The following is a 21,265-nucleotide window of genomic DNA, read 5'->3' as shown; positions in this document are numbered from 1 at the left end:
CGATCAGAAGTCTATACATATTTTTTATTATGTGAACAGGAAGACTCTTATGACTTTAAGCATCCTCTGCCTCCCTAGGCATTTGTAATTATTTTATTAATATTTTTGTAGTATCCTCCTACCATGGATACGGGTGCCTGTGCCCCATTTCTGCATCAGTAGATATATCTCTGGAATGCTTTACAGCACTACGAAGGCCAGAACTTGTCTGTAGCAATAGAAAAAGAATATAAAGAATGGAAATTACTTGTGGAGAGACCCAAACAACAGAATAGTTCAAGAATGTTGCAAGTAGACGATCTATTGAAGGTGAAATTCTAACTCAGATGCAGACGTGGCATTTGTCGTGTCCCCTGAAATGCAGGTAATCTCTAGGCCCTGGTCTGAGAGCAGATAAAACTAACCCAGTGCTGGAGGGACGGCTTAAATCCACCAATTTGATGGCCATAATATGTCTTCATTGCTCAGACACTGACATGAGCATGATTCTGTGGTAATCATAACCCCTCGGGCTATGGAAATCAGCGATGCATTGTTGGCATCGACCGTTGCCGGTCGCTGGCACTGCCTGCCATTAAATTGTAACCAAGAAATCGACGGTCCGGCAACTGGAGCTGAAAGAGTGAAAGGCACAGTGCAGAAGGGGAAGAAGAAGGAGAAGAGAACTTGCAGCTGGTTCGGTTTCGGTCCTCCTGGCATGCCTGGCCCGGCCTGGCCTGGCTTGGCCCGGCCTGGGTAACCGTAACCTGATTCAATGAGCTTGAAAATCTATCACTTCTTCTGCTGCATGCGGGCCTTTCTTTTTGCCACACATTTCTGCCTATAAAAAGGCCAAGACTTGATTGACCAGCAGCAGCAGCGGCAGCAGCGGCAAGCAGCTCCCATTCTGTTTATGAGCCTTTTTTCGGAATACTTTCTAAAGTAGAGGCAGCCATGGCCCGCAGCTGTTTTATTACAAATTGGAAATTTGTCTCAAAAGCGCCCAAGGAGACGACATTTGCATTCGCCAAAGCTCGACAAATTTCCAAACGCATTTATCACCGCACTCAGATCTGCAGCGAACTCAGTCCAGACACGACACGGCACGACACAGCCGCGGTCTGTCTCTCCATTCGTTTGTCTTTGATTTTACTTTCGAAATGGCACTTAATTAGTGGCAAGGGGAATACTCTGGCTGACCGAAAGGCACAGCCCAAAACGGGGAACTGCTGGGGCTGCCATTTGCATACATTCGGTGGAAAATGGAGGTCAAAGTTTGACTGTGAGAATGCCGAAAAGTGAAAAGTGCAAAGACGGAAATATTCCCTTTTCTTAAATCTCTAGTTAATACTCAATTTCTCTAGTTACTCCTCGATGCTACAGTAATTACTTGGCTAAGTCCAAGCTTAAATTAAAATGCGATTCTCAGCCATTCTTCTGGTTGGTGAAGTCATCTTTCCCTCATCTTTACACTAAAATGGCACTTAATTCTTCTCTCTCTAAACCTGTTTTTGTCTCGCATCTTGGTCCCTTGTTATTGAACGTGTTCATCCATGATCTTCGCCAAGTTATAACTCATTCCCGAGTCCTACTGTATGCTGATTATGTCAAGCTATGTTTTTCTTATAGTGATCCCGTGTCCCCGTAATGACCTTCCATCTAAGCAAGTCTTACCTTTTTGGGCATTATCCGCTATTTCAAATAAAGCCAAAGAAGTTATTGGTTCTATCATTAGATGGTCCATGGAATTTACTAAAGTACTTTATGTTTCTCTTGTTTTTCCTCGGACTTCGCGGAATGGTTCCACTTCTGGACATCTTCCTTGTTAAGGGAGCTCCACTCTCTTGAAAGCTAAACTTCTCTCTTCCACTGCCCTCATTTGTCCTATTGGTATTTCTGTCCTCTGTTTCTCTTCATCTTTAACTCGGTCTTTCTATCTACTCTGACCACTTTCGGACTTTGCCGTAATTACAATATGCTTTATCAGTTGTTTTAGTAAGCTATCGCTCCTTGGGTTTCCGACTTAACTTATTTTCTGGACACTGCTGTTTTGTGACACTATTGCTATCAAGGTGCTATCACATATACATAGTTTCATTTGACTTTCATCAATCTTGAATTTTTGTGTCAGAGAAATTTCCATAGAGAATAGCCTGCTTGTAGAGTCACTTATGTTGTAAATTTTTTCTATAAAGTTTAAAAATTTGGTTACAAAACTTAAGCTGATCAATGACTAGAAGTGCCCGAATAAAATCTAACCGCATCACCCTCCCAAACAGCATTCTGAATGCATTCTTTTACAGATAGATTTCGGTTGGAACTTTCAATATTTTTTGTGGCATACTTTTGGGGTTTTGGCGAAAAACATTTCTGTTTGCTCCGGTAGAAATCCGGTTGAAAAAACATCGTAGAGGGCTTACTCTAAATTATATCTTTAATTAGAAATATTCTCCGTTGGATGCATAGATATATAGTATCATATTTTATCAATTCAATATCGAATCTATATGCATTCCATTGATTAAACGGCGGTTGAAAGGAGCAAGGACCTCTGGCTTTGGCACCGCCTACCGCCACAATTAATCCGAATATTAATTATGCAGAATCGCATACCATACCCCAGCATATCGATTTGCCATAACTGACACATTTTCCAGCCATTGTTCCTTCTTCTGCGGCGGCTCCTGCAGCTGTTGCGGACTTGTGGGGGCCACAAAGAGCAGATGGAGATGACAGAGCCACTGCGCCTATTCCTCTGACGAGGGAGCACCACTCACAGTCTGTGTGTGTGTGTGTGTCTGTGTGTGTGTTTGCAATTAGTAGCGCTTTATTCGTTAGTGTTGGTGATGTTTGTACCACCATGCTGCCTGACAAATGCAAAGCCATATGATGCCGACTGGCCCGTCCGTGTAGACCGTACAATGACCCACATTGTGATGCGCTTTTATTAGACACGCGAGGCGCAAAAACAAAGGGGCCTCCACAATGGCTCCACACAATGGACGACAAAATTGTCATCATCATCAACAACATCATCATCATCAAACAGAAAACAGAGAAGCGAATGAAGGAACGAAGCTCACATGCAGACAATGCAAGTGTGGCACAGGTTACAGGACATTAAACTCGCATTCGTACGAGTACGAGTCCGAGTACGAGCAGCCGAGCAGCCGAGAAATGTGTACAAATCATGGACAAATTTGGAAGAAAAATTACTTTGATCAAGCTAGTTTTGAATTCTACTTTATCGAACGACAAACAATGCGATTAAACAGTTTGAAAATTTTATTTGAAATATAACAAAAGGCAATTCTACAATATATTTTGGAAATGAATAGCAACGAGAGGCGTCGTTCCTCCGCGGCCACAGAGTTTTTGGAGGTTGTAGTGAGGCCCAAGAAATATTACAAAGCAAAGCATCCAGCCGATCATGCGGATCGTGATAAAATTATCGTCAGTTCAGGGGAGAAGTTTCGCATACTTAAAAATGTGGCCGTCATATCCCTGGCCATGACGATACAGTATGTGGCCTATCAGGTAACAACACACAGACACCAATCTGATGGGGTAACGTAACACTCGCTATACCCCTATATCTCCATAGGGCACTCTCAATCTACAGTCATCGCTGAATGCCAAGGAGGGGCTGGGCACTATAGCCCTCTCTTGCATCTACCTTTCCATGGGCATATCCTGTCTGCTCCTGCCGACCATCATGATACGTCTTGTCACCTGCAAGTGGACCTTGGTCGTCGGACAGGTCTGCTTCATACCCTATATAGCCCTGCAGCTGTACTCGCGGTATGTGGTCCCAGAAAAACCATCATTTTATTACTTATTGAGGGATCTCTTGCGTGCAGCTTTTACACACTCATTCCGGCGGGCATTTTGCTGGGCGTGTTTGCTGCCCCCATGTGGGCCGCCCATGCCACCTATCTCACCCAGATCAGTCAGATATATGCGATTATAACCTCCTCCCAGATGGACGCTGTGATCACGCTATTCTTTGGTATATTCTTCTTTGCCTGGCAGAATGCCGACACCCTTGGAAATCTACTATCCAGCTTGGGTGAGTTTTCGGGGGATCTCTGACTGGTTGGTTCTCCCACTTATATGCACATATAAACGTATATCTTACAAGAGCCATGATCTAATTTCAACTGAAAGCCATTTCTGGCCGCCTGCAATATCATTTTGCCCGTATAATTGCATTTATGATTAGGTGAGGGCCAGATTGAGCAGCAGAGGTAGTGAGATGTGGTAAGGGGAGTGTCCGGGGTAGAGGTTGGGTCTTTTAACCAATGGGGCAGTTAGTCAGTTCCAGTTAGCCGTAAGAGCAGCCACCACCACCACCACCACCACCACCATCATCGTCATCGTCATCATCATCATCATCACCAGCATCAGTGGGCGGACCACCGACGTTAAGAGCAAGCGACACATGCAACAAAGCGGGCCAGTTTACACCTGCAACAGGGCTGGGGGGGAGTTTCACCTGCACCTGAACCTGCACCTGCATGGCCTTTCCCATGTAATTATTTGTAATTTGTTCTCCCAAGTGCAGGGCAAGTGCAGCCTGCTAACCAATTGTCCTAGTTGGTCCTTGTGCCCTCCACTAGGGCTTCACTCCCGTTCCCTCCTCCAGTTGTGTACATTCGGAAGTGCTTTGTTATGGTTGTTATTGCAGCTAATACAATATATATACATAGTGAGAGGAAGAGAGAGAGAGAGGGGCCAAGATGGGGCTGCTTGAATGCACATGTTAGTCGTCGTAAATCGAAAATGCCAACAGCTACTTAAAAGCCTTTCCATTTGAAATATTAGACGAGGCCTTAAGGAATGGCGTTGGGCAGGGGAACGACAGTGGGAGGACGCTGTCACTACACTCGGAGAAAAGTCCCATAACAAAAAGAAACAATAATAAGCCCAAACGTAATGAAATTGAATAGATTTCTCTTTGATTTAAACATAAAACTATGAAAAAGTCTATAAAATAAATCAAATATAGTAAGTTGGTAGGAAATATGTTTATTTTGATCAAATATTTTCATATTTATGTTAAAATGAAAGTGAAAACTGTTTTTTGTTTGTACAATTTCCACTCTTCCAGAGGTGGGGCTTTTTTTCTCTGTGTGTACCAGCACATTTATATAGATTGATGATGGCGACATCGTAGCTGACAAACGGAAACGGAAATGTTTTTGCCTCTCTGTCAGTCGCCTCGACATTCAGAAATAATTAACCCAAAAATAGCCAGAAAATCCAGCCGGAGAGTAAGCCAAAAAGCTTATGGCGTAATTGTCTAATGGCAGCGACAAAAGCGAGTCCAATGCGAGGGGCTATGGGCTCCATAAATTGTCACAAGTCCAGAAAGTCCAGGGCTATATCCCTTGACGGGGTGGGGCGGGGTGGGGCGGGTGAGTTGTCCTATGCTAATCTCCAAGGAGGAGACTCCTTCCAGGCGAGTCGGACCGGAGTCTGAGTCAGCAGCGTAGACTACCCCTGTAGATCTTTCAATTACGCCTCACCACAAAAGAAATCAGCAGCACAAAACAGAATCCCGGGGCATATGCCTGGGGGTCGCGTCGCCTTCAAGTTGAATACATTTCGATTAATACAAATTTGCTTGCTTCCCTCTTTTTGAATGCAAAATCGAATTATGCGCGGAATTTAAGTGGAATTCGGTTCGAGGGGCGTGAGCGAGAAATTCTGCGAAAATTTGCATCAATTTTTCTTTGCATTAACAACAGGAAGAGGTGGGAGGTCGCGAAGAGCAAGGGATGGTATTGGATGGTATTGGAAGGGATGGGATGGGATGGGGTGAGAGGGAATGGGATTGTGCTGAGAGCTATCTGTGCCATTATTGAGTTAATAAATCACATGCCAGCTTCAATTACAGCCACAGCCCAGCCCAGTGCAAATGCTTACCTCAAAAATGCCGTTGACTGACAACTGAAGCTTCTGCTGGAATGCCTGAATGCTCGAGGAGCAGAAATGTCATTACCAGCCACTTGAAATATTCGATTTTCTATTCAAATGCTAAATTTGCGTAATAACTCAGCCCCCCAGTGCCAGAGTCTCAGTCTGTATCTTCGCAATTCGGGCTTGTTTGCCATTTTGGTTGGGTGAAAAGGAAAGGAAAATATATCCAAAATTGAAGTGCTGAGAGTGGGCGTGTCTCCCTGGCTGAATGACAAGCTGAGGGAATGAATGACTGAATGAATGAATGCTGACTTCAATGAGTGTCGTCTCAAGCATGTTGTTGGGGCTTAATAGAAATTGCCATGGAATTGAATTAAACATGCGAGAGAGAAGGGAAAGTGGTCTGCCTTCTGTGTGGGTGGCAGTCGTTCTTTGCACGCGTTGCGCTCGTTGGTTTTTACTCGCTCAAATTCCACTACTCGCTACTCGTTGCAGCTGTGAATCATTCATTAAAGCTGTGGATCATTCTACCCCATTCGTTTATTCATTGAACAAATTACGAAAGCATGAATAGATCGCGAAAAGCTCCCCAATGCCAATGCCGAAGTTGATTTTTCCCTCGTTCGGGGACGCAGTACAGCGTGAACGTGCGAACAAACCGGATATCCGTTCATGGAGCGGATGTTGCCTGATTTCCGACCCATTGACAGCCACCGCCCCCCACAGATAATCGGCCATAATTTATCTTCAACTTGCATTAAATGACAAAAATGTATTGTGCTCGGTTCGGTATTGTTGTGCTCATAAATCAGAGATCAAGCCCCCGAGCTCGGTAATTGCTTTGGAAATGCGGCCAAACTGGGTTAAGCTGAAATTAGTTGTTTAGAGTCGGACTTCGTGGTGGGGCAAAAACATTTGTGATTTAGCTTTTCGATTGGACTCTCTGCCTGCAATTGTAGTTCCGTTTTGTTGGCCCAACTTTTTCCACAAACACACACCAACACACACACACACAACTGGCTCAAACAATATTTCAGAACGAGCGGTGCCCCGCCCAGAGGAGAGCTCTGGCTCGGTCCCTGTCTCTGGCTGTGATTCTGGGTTCCGTTTCTGTTTCTGGCGGATTGGGGCTGGGGATAGTACATGCACAGTAAATTTTCATTTGCAAGACGCTTCCCAGTGTTTCCAGTGTTCCCAGGGAGTGGGATATGCATTTAAATACGTGTTGAATTATTGTCCTGCAGCAGCAAGGAGCAGCAGAATATGGCGAGGACATGCTCCAGTTGTGCACAGCTACAGCTACATGCTCTGCTCTCCCCCCCTCCGCTCACACGCCACACCCCACACCCCACACACCCCTTCCTGTATCTATTAAATTAAATTGCTTAATTTTCTGCAAGTGCAAGCAGAAAGAGCGAGAGCGCGGGATGGTGCTGAAGGAGCGCTATGGAGGACATGGAGGACATGGAGGGAAAGGAACATCAAACATTACAAAACTTTCATCATTGTGTGACATGGAATTATGTATTTGTTTGCTTGTTTCTACTTCTCCTTGTCCCTCTCCCTCTGCCGCTTCCCCTTCCGTTCTTCTATTGTTTCAGTCGCCTGGCAACATTCATTTCAGTTGTTTAGATTTTATTCTCTGAAATTTTATTTATTGTAGACTGTTCTCCGAGAGAGAACTCTCGGTATTTACGTGCATGCAGAGTGGCTTTCATTCTCTGCTTCATTGTTGCTGCTGCAGGCCCTTGTTTTTTGGTAGTTGCTCAGTATATGGCAATAATAGCAATAATAATTAAAATAAATGGACTGTTATTCGGTGTCATGTGGTCCCAAGGGTGTTTATGAAGCAGCAAGGAAGTAACCAAATACATTTGTTTCGCTTGTTCCGCAAACAACAAAGCTACACTCAGAGAAAAAAACACTGATACTCTTATAAATTGCAGTTACATTTGAAAATGTATCCCAATAGACTTGCTACGGGACTGGAAGTTGGAATAAGAAACGGATTTCACTGACATTTAATACGAAAATATTTGATTTAAATATAAAATTAATTTCGTATTTCGTACCGAATATTTAGTTTAATGCCATTTTTCTCTGAGTGGTAGGGAAGAACACAAAACCAGAAAGGGGTAGAACTCGTTTCTTCACCAGCGACAGATACGACTGGGCGAGTGTCAAATCGGGCGAGTGTCAAACGGGGCGAGTATCAAACCGAGCGAGTGTCAAACATCGAAAGTAGCGAATAAAACGAGCTCCTATTAAAGATACTGCTCTAGACGTTCACCTGAAACCCCACACAGCCCCCCAACATATCCCAGCCATCATCATCAGCCACAGCCCAGACACAGATCCGTCTTAAAGGGAATTTCGCTCCTGCCACTTGCAGCGGGATTCGCAGACGAGCGAACAGACGGGGACGCAGGCTCCACACCGGCAACATTGGGCTCATAATTCATTAAGACTTTTTTGAGTTATGCACAACTTTTTTACATTTCTTTTCTTTCTCTTACATTCTGTTGTTGTAACAACTCTGTCTGCTGCCTGGGGACAAAACCGATAAGAGTTGAAAGGCAGTGAGGAAAGGGCTTTGCTTCTGTTTCTGGATGATAACTGGCTACCGTTAATTTTTCTTTTCCTTCTAGTCTCTGCGGAGGAAGAACTTGTCAGTTCGTTAAGGTGTAAATTCTGAAAGCCATAAACAAAAGGCAGCTTTGCTTCCACTTTCTCTTCCCCTTAGACTTCTTTTTGTGCTTCTGCTCCTTCGCCTCCTTGTTCTTATTCTGTTTCTATATCTTCGTCCTATACTAGGAGTTCCGTCAGCTGCTTCTGCTGCGCTTTTGTTTGCACGCCTTGAAAACTGCTGCATTGTGTGCAGAAGTTAGCCCCCGAATAGTGTCCAGGACAGTGGATCAAAGTCCTGGGGAAAAGATACTTTTGAGGTGAAATGAATTGGGGTGTAGATTAGATATCCTTTTCGTGTAGTTGCCACACCACTGTGCCGCTTCCAGGCCACATTTATGGCGCTTTCAGCCCCACCCATCTCCCCTATAAGTTCCAGCCGGGCTGTGCACAAAATGAAATTGTTTTGCGCTGCCCCGTCTCCGTCTCCGTCTCTACCCCGTCCTCGTCCCGTCGTACTCGCTTTGGGTTTTTACTCGGCTTCTTTTTAGTATGCCAAACAGCAGCTGCTGCTGTTGCTGCTGCTTCTGATTCAGTTGGTCACAGGGGAGGCAGAGAGAGGCCCTGTCCTGGTCCCGGCCCGGTCCCGGTCCCGGTCCTGGCCATGGCCCTTGGTCCCAGCCCTGGGTCCAGTTCTCCGCCGCGTTGCACAGAATTTGTAATTGCAATGTCGGTTAATTAAATACAGTTTTACTTTATGTAGCTCTCGGTTCTCTGCGCGCACTCTGTGTCCCTCCCTCCCTCGTCCCTCGTCCCTCGGTTGTGTTGTTTATCTTGTGTGTACGTCATTTTTCTCTATTTTTCACTTAGAGCTTGTTAGACTCGCTGTTGAGCCTAGTCGGAGGCACCGAGGCACCGTGCCTCGGAAATTTATTGCCCTGCCCTGTGTACAAGGCCCAGGAATTGGTTCTGAAAGGATTATGAGTGGGACATGCCTTTGGTGGGAGAGCGCCAGAGAGGATCTGTTGGGCTTAAGTTCAAATGCCAAGTGCAGTCTTAGGCAAAAGATGAACCAGATGGGACAATGAACTATAGATACAATAGGCAATTGGAAACCAAGTTTAAAGATGCTTTCAAATTAAAGAGTAGTAAATGGAATAGTGCCAACATTGTCTTTAGTTAGACAAACATACGATTACTCTCTAGTTCAAGTTGATCCTTTTTCTAAAACAAATACGAGTACCACAGTACCGTGTGGAAAAGGAAAAAAAAATAACCAAAGCGTTTAACCAACGAGAGTAATGAGTGCAAAGAAAACCACAGAAACTGTATCATTTTCACAAAAGAGTTTTTCTTTCTGCAGCACTCTCCACCCCTCCCCCCCACTTCCATATAAACTGTTGCAGCAATTACTTGAACATATGTCCAGCAATTAAAAAATGTTCCACATACGCACTGTGTGACACTTCTCCTCCCTCTTTGCTCTCTCTCTCTCTCGCTCTGTCCCCGGGCACATTTTTCTTCTCTCTTTTCGCTCTACTGTGGTCTGTCCTCGGTGCCATGTGCTGCTTTAATTGCGTTTCTTCTCGCTCATTTGTTTTCTCGCTCTTTGAACTGTTTTTATCTAGATTTTTTTCCTTTTTCCTATTGCTCGGAATACAGTGTGATTAATCGGGGGATGTTCGCTATAAGTATTCGAATCGAATGATTAGTTTTTCAAACATTTACCAAAACAGTTACAGAAAACAATAGGCCGCTTAGCGCTTCTAGGAAAAAATGTAACAGCGTCCATTAGAATTCTAAACAGAAAGTTAAACAATAATTCAGTTGGTCTGAATTATGGCGATCCCCCACTCGCAGCCCCTCCCCGCCCCCCTACGGGGGTAATCAAATATTATTTATTCGCTGTTTACACATATATAACATTTCCTTCTACCCTCCCCACCGCTCCCCCCACCTACTTGACTTGCTAAATTTATGTAAATTGTGCGTAGAGAGGAGGAGGAGAGGGGAGGGGAGGGCGAGGAACGGAGCCGTAGAACACGAGGCATAAATTGGCTTATTGCGCTATAAATTGTATTTATTTTGATGAAATTTACACAAGGCATAAACGAACCGAACCGCCATGAATCTATATATGAATACATATACTCGTACTCGTACTCCCACTCCCACTCGAATCTACTAGTGGGCCTCTGGCTCCCCAGGATCTTAAAGCTTCAAGTCGCATGGGGTACAACATTTTTGTTCTCTTTATAATGAACCGCAATTGCCATGATGCCTTGATAAGAAATTAAATATAAAATGCGTGAGAACAAAATTTTTGCTTGGTGACTGAGGCGAAAAGCGGAAATGAGATAGATTCCTGGGGAAAAAATGTGCACCAAAAGAAAAGCTTTCCATGGAGTACATATGCATGTATCTCAAAGAAACGGAAAGATTACACCCAGAGAAAACACACTTAAATTTAAAAATACATGCCAAAAGAATTTTTCCGAGAGTGGAAATAGTTAAAAAAAATTTGTTTACTTGCATTTTGATACTAATATGAGAATATTGGATTTAATATATATCAAAAATATTTAATAATCAATATATTTCATGCTTAAATTTAACATTTTGATATTTAAATTATATATATTTCATATTTACATTAATTTAATGTAAATAAATGTAAGATAAAATAAAAAAAATATTTATATTAAATATTTTAAAATTTAGATTCACTTTTTTTAATATATTTCATATTTTATATTTTAATAAAATGTGTGTAATATTAAAATTTTAAAATATTTAATTTAAATATCAGAGTGTTTATTTTTCTCTGAGTGTAGGTTAATTTTGGGAATTATTATGTATGTTTAGATTAAAATTTGTATTAAAATTTCGTTCAGTGCATTGACTTTGCTGCTTAGCGACATTGATGTTTATGGATTTTGATTGCCCGCCCACCGCTCCATCGCACTTGGGGCTGGGGCTGAGGTCCCCACAACTGATGTCGGGATAAGCACGCTTTCTTGCACAGGGGGGCGAGGGAGGAGGTCTATACCACCCCACCCTCCTCACCATCCTCTCGCTTGGCACCATTCCGGCGTTCCTCTTTCAGCATCGCAACATTTAATGAATATCGAAATTGGCAATTTCAATATTAAAGCGATTTTGCGAAGCTATATGAGCTGTGCCACGCCCGATAAGATTAGCCCGAGATGAGACCCAAGTCTTTATCCATATCCATATATGTAATGTACATGCATAGATATGTGTGTGTACGTTTGCATATGGGTCTGTGTGTGTGTGTGTGTGTGTGTTAGTGGATTCGAAAGTCATTGGTGTGTAAATTACGCCAGTCATGATGTTTCCCATGTTGAGGAAGGGATCCTGCTTCGATTTGATGATGCGGAAAAGTAAAACCACAAAATCTGAGCCCCAACATAAATTGCCATTTGCTTGCTCTCCCTCTGCCTCTGCCTCTGCCTCTCCCTCTCTCTCGCTCGCTCCCTCTCCCACTCTCGTTTGGCCCTGGATATGCAAATGACAATGCAGTTTGAGGGTTCCTTTCAGAATTAATCAGGACCAGCCAAACTCCAAGGAGTAAATGGTTATCCTCCCTGGGAAACTTTTCAATCTATGGCAATCGGTAATTGCCCAGCATCTGTTGGGGACTCGGGAAGTTCTTTAGTGTTATTGCAGCCATTTCTATTTCAGCCAGAACTCATAAAACTCACTCGAGAGTTGTTACTGTCTGCCCCATGTCGTTGGACAAATGAAGTTCCCGGGAGTTGTGTCAGCACTGGGGGTGGCTTTCCGTCTGGGGGGGAGCTGCTGCTCCCTAATGAAATTTTGCAACCACCGAAATAAAAAGTATCAGTGTCTGGCAGATTGTACAATGTACATGAATGGGAATTAATTTCCAGCAAAATGACAAAGCAAATGCCTTAACAGCAGAAGGGTGGGGTCCAGCTCTCAGAAAATTAAAGGGGTTTCCAGAAAGGTTTCTCCATAGATCATTCGAAAAAGGCTGAAACTGATTGCAGTCTCCCATGAGAGACCAGAACACCCATAGAAAAATGGCATAGGAAAAAAGAAACTGTTCCATATTTAAATTAAATATTCGGTTTGCAGTTCAATTAATTTCTTTTTACAATTTTCACTCTCGGAGCAAATCTGTTGATATCAATTTTTAAAGCTTTGTTAGATATGAAAATTTGAGGGCTTTTTGGATGAATTTTGAATAAATGCTACGCTTTTTAAACTATTTTCTGAAAAATTCCACTTTTACCCTGACATGGGAAAAAAGTCAATCGGGCCTGGGGGGCTGGGCCCCCCCCTCCCCTGCAATAGGCAATCACTTTTAGCTCGTCGAGCAATCAACATCCGTTACATTAATTTGATGTTGCCATCTCCTTCTCCTTCATCTCCGGCTAACAATATTAAAATCTTTATCAAATCGAAATTAAAAACCAGTTGGAATTGCTTCCTCCACCGTTGGCATTCCCATTCCCATTCCCACCTCTACTTCTGGCAACAACTAAACTTCATCTGGATGGTGCACCCCTTGGCCTGGCCCGGACACGGCCTGGACCCATAAAACTTTAAATAAATATGCAGCGTGTGCTCTGCCTCTGCCTCTGCCTCTGCCTGTGGCCCCATCCTCATGCCCTCCTCTCCAACTGTCTGGGTGTGTGTGCCCGTGTAACCGATAACATCATTATTGATGAAGCTCCGGGTGGAAGTCGCAGTCAGGCAGGCAGGCAGGCAGGCAGGCAGGCAGGCAACCAGCTAGCAAATGGCAGAAAGGCAGACCGAACAGATTGCAGGAATGTGCTCCGCTCCCAAGTAGCAGCCACTGTCAGAGTCAGAGTCAGAGCTAGAGATAGAGGTCGCCCGGCACTTCCGCTCTCGGATGGGACCCCGACCCGGCCCGGCCTCCCCCTCCCCAGTACGGGTTGCAGCTGTTGTTGCAGACAGCGTGAGGGTGAAAGGGAGGGGGGCTGGAAGAGGGCGCTCGTTTAGAGATTGGAAATCGTAGACATCGTCGCAGTCGTCGTCGTAATAACTGTAATTGATTTTTGATTTGTGATTTAATTTAACACAGTTAAATGAATTGAACTGAAGGGGAGTGGCGGTGGAGTAGCAGTCGAGTGGAGGTGGAGGTGGAGGGGGGAGACAGAGACAGAGACAGAGAAGAGCCACGATTAGAAGGAGCAAACGGAAGACAGCGAAAGGTTCTGCTGAGCATTGGAGGTCATTTTAGGGCGGGGCTTAGTTGAGTTGACTGCATATCTGTCCCTTAAGCTCCCAATAAAATATACTCCCTGGCAAGATCTGCGTTTATTTAATATGTAAATTAATTGATTTTACTTTTATTTGCAGCCTGAGACGCAGACAGATGATTTCCAACTAACAATCCTCCCAATTTTCTTTTAGCTGCAGTCGTGAGAATATGTTTCGACCTTCATTACCACACGAAAACCCACCTATAAATACTAATATCTAATCCGTTTTACAGAGCTAATTTATATATTATTCTACTGTATTTACAGGTCGCTGCAGCATAATATTTTAACCATAATTTCTCGAAATATTTCCGTTTACAGATCCCGTCTCTTGTCACAATTGAGTTCCCCCTTTAATAACTAATGCCCTGATTTAATCTAATTAGCTAATATATATTTTATTTTACCCCCAAAACCCTGCAGCAAGGAAACTATCGGGAGCAGGAGAAGTACGCGACACTGGCCAATGATCTAAGGTCTGCCCGTCAGCTCCGGGATGCGGATCTCGCCAAGCAAAAGGCTGACTACTACACCAAGCAGATCGAGGAAGCACCCGATCGGGATTCCGATGGAGAGGACGACGAGCTCGAGCAGGACGTGACTGTCAACGAGGGACAGAGAAATAACTGAGGATAGCTCTATGCACATATCCATACACAGAATCTTCGAAATTGTGTTGATATAATAGATTTTACCCTGAAAAATGCTGCTCTTTATTTTCCGGCATCTTAATCTTCAGGGTTTTCCGGGGCCATGTTTTCTCCGGGTGTGTGTGTGTTCGCTGAGCGTTAAATTAATTGTCTTGCCAGGCCATGACGCATCGTCCAGCCACAGAAGGATGCCAGAAGTGCACCATAAATGCCACAACACACACAGAGACCCGAAAGATCTCGCTGCTGCTGCAGAGAGAAGGAAGGATAGATAGATAGAGAGAGAGAGAGAGAGAGAGAGGGTGCTGCAATGGCATTAACTTGGCGTTGATGATGCGCCAAGATGCGGCCAAGTGCTGCCAGCCTTCCACTGCAGTTGCCATCAAAGGAAGCTGGAGAGACACCGTAAAAGGACAACGCTTTGATTGCCCAGCAGGAGATAAACCAGAAAGAGAGCGAGTGTGAGAGCGAGAGAGAGAGAGAGAGAGACGTTCTTAATGTCTGGTCATGAGTTAAACACTTCAATAAAACGTGAGCATGTGTGAGTGCGTGCAGGACGATAAAGCAATTGTCCTTTACTCTGTCTGCGACATATACTCGTACACAATTATATTACACATACGCCACGATGGCCCGGCTGTCGCAGACTGTCGAAATTTTCCACTGTCTGCCTCAGAGGGTAATAAAAAGAATTAAAAACCATTTCCAGAGAGCCGGCGAACCAGAGCTACACACGGAGAAAGAGTGTGTCTGCTTTCTCTCCAAAATTAGCCATAATAATGACATAACAATTACTATAAAGCTCTTGAGCTGCCGCCTCGGATTCGAAGGATTCGGAGGTTTAACGCCGCAGCTAAACGTTGACTCTGGCTCTATTTTGGCGCCAGACCAGACATAAAGGATTGTATTTTGTATTTTATTTATCTATTGTATCCGCTATTGAAATGATCTCGAAAGAGGCTAGGGGACTTATTGTGTGGTCGTTTCGTCTGGGCTATAAATTATTTCATTTGAGTGCAAGACGAAAAATCGACGCAATTAAAAATCAACAAAAGTTTTGCACAGCTCCGGAGGCCCTGAAGGCGACCAATCAACAAAATGTGCAAAGGACATGGCCATCTGTTGGTCGGTAGGCCTAGGACAAAGAGAATTCTCGAAATGTCCAAAAGAATTTCTCAGCTCTCTCTCTCTGCACTCTGCCCCTCTCTCACCCACTGAGTGGATGACCTGCAGCTAGCAATTTCCAATTTAACAAATGACAAAAATTTTCGAGAAAATTGATTGCATTGCCAGGCCCAACCCCAGGCAGGACTTGAGGGGTAATGGAGGGGGAAAGGAGAAGGAGCAGGCGAGAGCATAGTCCCACATCATTTGTCAGAGCCTCTTGACTGGACGGATATGTATTTCTTACTATTTCTTATATCTGGGTCTTGTGTCTTCCATTTGACATTAACGCGTCACTCATTAATTAAGTTTGTAGTTTTTTAGTTTTATTAATTTTGAATTTCCACACACAGAGAAAAAAGGCTCAATTTGGATTTTAAAATTAATTCAATTATGATGAAATATTTTTCCTACAAATGTTATATATAATATTTATAAATTCTATTTATTTATTACCTAAAATAATTTTTCTGAATTTTTCCTTTTTACCTTACCTTTTGTTCTAAGTGTACGTTTTGGCCCGTTCCGACTTGCTCGGATCACACTTTGGTGCTTAGTTTTTATTGAGAACACTTTGACATCACCTTATCATAGATCTGTGTAGGTCAACCCAACAATGCAATGCGCTTAGGACCATCTAATCGATTAGTTTTGCCTTCGATAAGACAGGAAAGGAGAGAGCTTGTGATAACTCTAGCAGCTTTTCGAATCGGAGTAATTGGCATTGTTCTTGGGGGGAAGAGTAAACGATTTTCAAACCTCTCTCAGAAATCACAGCAGAAGAGCAGCAACAGCCTTGCGATGGGAATGAATTCGTATTCCATCACAGCATTCCTTAATTTAGTTTGTTTCAATTTCCAAGAGTTTCCAAGATCAATGTTATATTGGTTTTACGTACCATTTGAAAATTTCCCAGGCGACAACTTGTGTGTGACGTGACCCCCCAGTGTCCCCCTAGAAATATGTGAACCCGTACAAAAAAGAGGCCAATGCCGCAGACAGCCCAGCCTCTTCCTTTCGGCAATTATATTTGTTTGTATTTCCCCCTGGCTGAACGTTACTTGAAAATTTGATGCGGCTTGTTATTTTTATTGCCCCAGCGTTATGGTAAATGGGTTTCCTGTTTTTTGTGCGGCCTCTAAGCGGTGATAGGTAATTTTTTTAGGAGTCACCGGGGGGTCGTTGCTGTGTTTTTGTGGTTTCTATTAAATTTCAACCGCTTGCTCGAGCTCCCCACATATATGTATGTTCCAGGGGATATATTATGGGTTTTAGACTTAAAAAAATAGAGGATAAATATTTAAAATCGGAAATAGGTGTTAAAATACTACAAAAGAATTTGCAAAACATAATGAGGGTAAATTAGTTGAAATTGAATCAATTTAGCATCGATTTATTCTCCACGAGAAGCAATTAAAAACGTTTTAGCGCAGATTTTGCATTTTGCAAGGCCCATAAATTTCATTGAAAGCTCAAAATATGTTTAAATAAAATCCCTAAGCCCCGGGAACAACAACTAGATTGCATTGTAAATTGGCCTTCCAACAACAACAGCAACAAACGGAAATGGTCTTTAGTATATAGATTCGTTTGTTTGGCATAGAGTAACTAATTTGCCGGTTTACTGATTAAATTTGTTAGGCATTTTGTGCTCCAGCAAATTAGTCCGAAAGGCATCCGAAAAGCAGACCGAAAGCCAACCCAAATTTAATATTAATGTTTGGATTTCCCTCTCTAGCCTCTGCTCGCCACTCGCTTCCATTCCGCCAGACGAAATGCTAATGAATAAAGAAATGCCGAGAGACCCCTAGGGCACCCACACACATAAGGAAGTGGCGCATGATGGGGACAAAGGGGGCAAAAGGGACACAGGGACAATCTTAGCCCTCTATTGGGTCGCTGCCAGACGCTTACGCTTAGCCATTTGCCAGCCAATTGTGTGGCTGTTTTGTTGACAAGACGGAAGGAAGAAATTTTCAGCACATCAGCGCAATCTTTTCTACAAAGTCCTACCTTTTTATGACGGTACGGCTACCTGTAGAGAAGCCTGTCCCTGTCCCGTTGTGCTGTGGCTTGGGCTGTGGCTGTTGCTGTCTGGCCTTCATAAAATATTTATTACAGCTAGCTCATTCGAAGAGAGGGAGAGAGATAGAGAGAGCTTTTCTCTTTCTAATGGCCCACAAAAAGGTCTGTCACACTCTCAGGCTGGGGCTGGGATATTAACATGTTAAATAGATAAAGGGAAAATGGTGCAAAAATCGTTTCTGAAGGCTTGTGAAGAAGCTCCTTTAAATAAAAGTGATTCTCCCATTCCCATGGCGATATTCTGCTGTAAGGGATTAGGGGGAACTTCATCTGTGGCTTGTCCTCGGGTCGATGGCAATGATAGCTCAACAGCTGCATACTCTGACACTCGCATAATATACGCATAATATCTCGTATCTTGTCAATTATCGGGTGAGACGCCACTGTCGCCGATGCACCGCTGGGAGGCGGCCACGAGTGTGTGGATACGGAGGCTGAGTGCTACGGAGTGCTACTTATGGCACAATCATGATTTACAATGCATACTTAATGCGTTTTTAATGAGAGCCTGCATATTATAATAAAAAGTTATGTCCCTCTGCCTCTCCCTCTCCCTCTCTTCTGCTCCGCCGAATGCAGCGGAAACTTGTCACCAGAGATTTGAGATTCCCGCACACTCGTACATACACATACACATACCCATACACACACACGCATACACACAATGAGAAAGTCTTGCCGTCTTGCCACAAAAGCCGCCTTAAGCGTTTGCGAAAGTTCTGCCGCTGCACTCGAGTCATTAACATTAAAGACATTCCATGTTAGTGGTTGCCGGGGGTCTGGCCGGGGGTTTGGCCGGGTATAGAGGGGTGGTGGGAGGTGCAAAAAAGTTCGCCCGCTTCATATGAGCGCCACACTGCAGGGGCACATAAATAATTGAGTGGCGCCCCAAAGTAGGCAGCAAAGTGCTGCAGACGGCAGACAGAAGACTGCAGGTGCTGCAAGCGGATGTTAAGTAGGGGTGGAAAAGGGTGACCTGGGGTTGGGTCGGGTTGGGGGTGGGGGGGTCCCAGCATCAGTGCTGCTTAGTTATGCGAGCGCTGGGGGCTCGCATTCACTTAAATGGAGGGGCCTCAAGGCCACAGCGAATGGGCACGCCTTTTATTTGGCTTTATTCGATTCGCTTAAAGATAGTTGCTGCATTTAGAGCTGTATTAGCTCTCGCTGCTGATGGAATTGGATTCTGGATAGTGGCAAAATATTTACCATCGTTTTTTTGCCACTTTCAAAATGGGTTTACACGCCAGACCATTTGTATATTTGCTATTTTTGATGCTTTTTCGAGGCGCACTCTGCGAAAGTGTTTGACCCATTTTTAAAGTGCTCTTCATCAAGATAAGCAATGTTTATTTTTCCGTAAAACTTAATACAGATTAATCTTGGTGTAACCAGTAACAAGGGTGTATATACATATAAATAATCATAAATCTTTTTCCCTCCTCCTAATGCAAATGGGTGTTTGGTTAGAAGGATCTCTTCTGTTGCAGGGCTGTTTCAAATAGTTCCTTATCAAGGCATTTCTTTGTAAATACAGGTGGAAGTGGCCCCTATCCATCGGGTCTATCGGACTCTTGATGAAACTCGAGTATGCCGAGGTTCAGATGGGACTCAGATCTTAAGGTTGTTGTACCTTTTGAAAGTATTTCATCTTCAAAATAAGAGCTTGATATTTTTATAGGTACATAAGTATTTACAATTTTCTCATAAAACTATTTTCATATTTTATGCAGCATAAAGTCTCCGGAACTTTTCCAACGAGTTGTTTATGAGTCGTTTCTTGGCCCCGCTTCTCTGGCTACCGCCTCTCTTCACCACTGACAGCTGATTATAATGTGCTGCTATGCATTACAGGAGTGTCCTCTGGGGGTGTCCTTGCTGCTGCTGCTGCTGCTGCTGCTGCTGCTGCCGCTGTTGCTCCTACTGCTGTCGCGCAACTCGTTAAATTTCCATCAGTGTGCGTGTTGTGCACCATATTGGCCTTAAATGTCACACAGCGGGCGAAAAAGCCAAACTGAAACTCCGGCAATGAACTCTGATGTCCTCACGTATTTGTATAATATCGATTTGACTTACAAAACCCATACACCCACACACACGCACACGCACACACACATAGCTGTCACACATGTCCGTAATTGATATTTTATGAATGAAATGTAAACACTTTTTTTACGATTCCCAGCAGAAGAGTGTCCTCGCACATTGGCTTGCAGATTGTTTCGGATGAGTCAAAGAATGCACCCTGTAATATGTATGGTATTTATTTCGAATGTTCTATGAGGAGGAGGCTTCAAAGATATGATATTGATATGTGTTTCACTCCCATTTAAAGAGATTAAAGAGGCAGCCACTTATGCACTTTCCTTTCGAATCTTTAATTGAAACGCGTGGACATTGTTTGCTGTTATGATGGGTTCTCCTCTGGCCCTACCCTGTGGATGGTGGCTGTCCAAAGCTGTCAAAAGACGAAAAGAATACCCAGCTGCTTGACCCAGAGGTCGTCAACGCCTCTCGACCTGCACACAATTGCCGGGGCGAGTCCCCATAAAAGGGCAAACGCCCGCCAGCCGTAAAGAGCCCTCCAGAGCTGGAGCCAGAGCCAGAGCAAAAGCAAAAGCAAAAGCACTCTCGTGCCAATACTCCAATGTGTAACCCATTAAACCCCACATGCTTTTAACCCATCCAAAAATATTATGCATACATACAGATATACAAAAACAACATGTATATTTTATTCCGCATAAAAGTGTTTTCAATTTATTTGCAGCATTAACTGGGGCAAAAGAGAATTGTTCATAATGCCAGACCAATTTATCGATGCTGTGTTTTAATCAAGTGCACAAGTGCGAGTGCGAGTGCGAGTGCGAGTGCGAGTGCGAGTTTGTTATCACTGAACGTGTTTATTTTAATTATTTGAGTCGAGTACTCGGTGCTTTCTTTTCATTCGAATTCTCATTTTCGAATAATGAACAAGTTTTCGTTACTTGGCAAAGTTTTATTTTGGTCTCCGGCAGGGCGTGTGATTGACGTGCTGCTGGTGGGGCGAATTTATGAGCTCGATTCGATTCAATGTGTGTGTGTGATTTTATTGGAGAATATACTCGGCTGATTCCATTTTGCTTAGTCAATTTTCCCTGGCTGTTGCGTTATTGCCTCTCGAAACAAAATAACAGAAATAACGAGAAATCTATCTGGCATGCGAAAGTTTTTGTTATCACAAGTGTGATAGATATGAAAATGTGTGTAGCTCAAGTAGGAGTATCTTATGGATACATTTGGTGGCTGCTGCTGCTTGTGATGCTGTCGCGTGTCTGCCACTAGGCGTGGCATATATGTCAATGACAAAGGCAGAGACACAGCCAGAACCAGGCCGGTTCCTTGTTGTTTAAACTGCTTCTGGCATATGCAAGACCACTACACGATGATATATGGTCTGGCTCGGCGACACAATTACCCAAAGACTCGGTTCACTCTGGGCCTAGAAGTAATTCAAATGTGGCATGCCATAAATCACTTGCAATGTCCTTCAGCTCGCTCACAGCTGGAGGGAAATCTAGCTGCTCG

The 21,265-nt window shown here is 43.7% G+C and overlaps 1 protein-coding gene across 1 annotated transcript; it reads left to right on the top strand.

Moving 5' to 3' along the window:
- The first annotated feature begins 3,211 nt into the window (after positions 1-3,211).
- Positions 3,212-14,506, top strand: LOC108150782 (UNC93-like protein). Its single transcript, XM_017279081.2, has 4 exons — positions 3,212-3,516; positions 3,584-3,780; positions 3,840-4,048; positions 14,226-14,506. The coding sequence occupies exons 1-4, from the start codon at positions 3,310-3,312 to the stop codon at positions 14,270-14,272; spliced, it is 660 nt and encodes a 219-aa protein (XP_017134570.2). The 5' UTR covers positions 3,212-3,309; the 3' UTR covers positions 14,273-14,506.
- Positions 14,507-21,265: the final 6,759 nt, after the last annotated feature.

This window comes from Drosophila miranda, chromosome XR (genome assembly GCF_003369915.1).
Source record: "Drosophila miranda strain MSH22 chromosome XR, D.miranda_PacBio2.1, whole genome shotgun sequence".
Classification (NCBI taxonomy): domain Eukaryota; kingdom Metazoa; phylum Arthropoda; class Insecta; order Diptera; family Drosophilidae; genus Drosophila; species Drosophila miranda.
The sequence above is the reverse complement of the archived record's forward strand: the minus strand, read 5'-3'. Positions and strand labels throughout refer to the sequence as shown.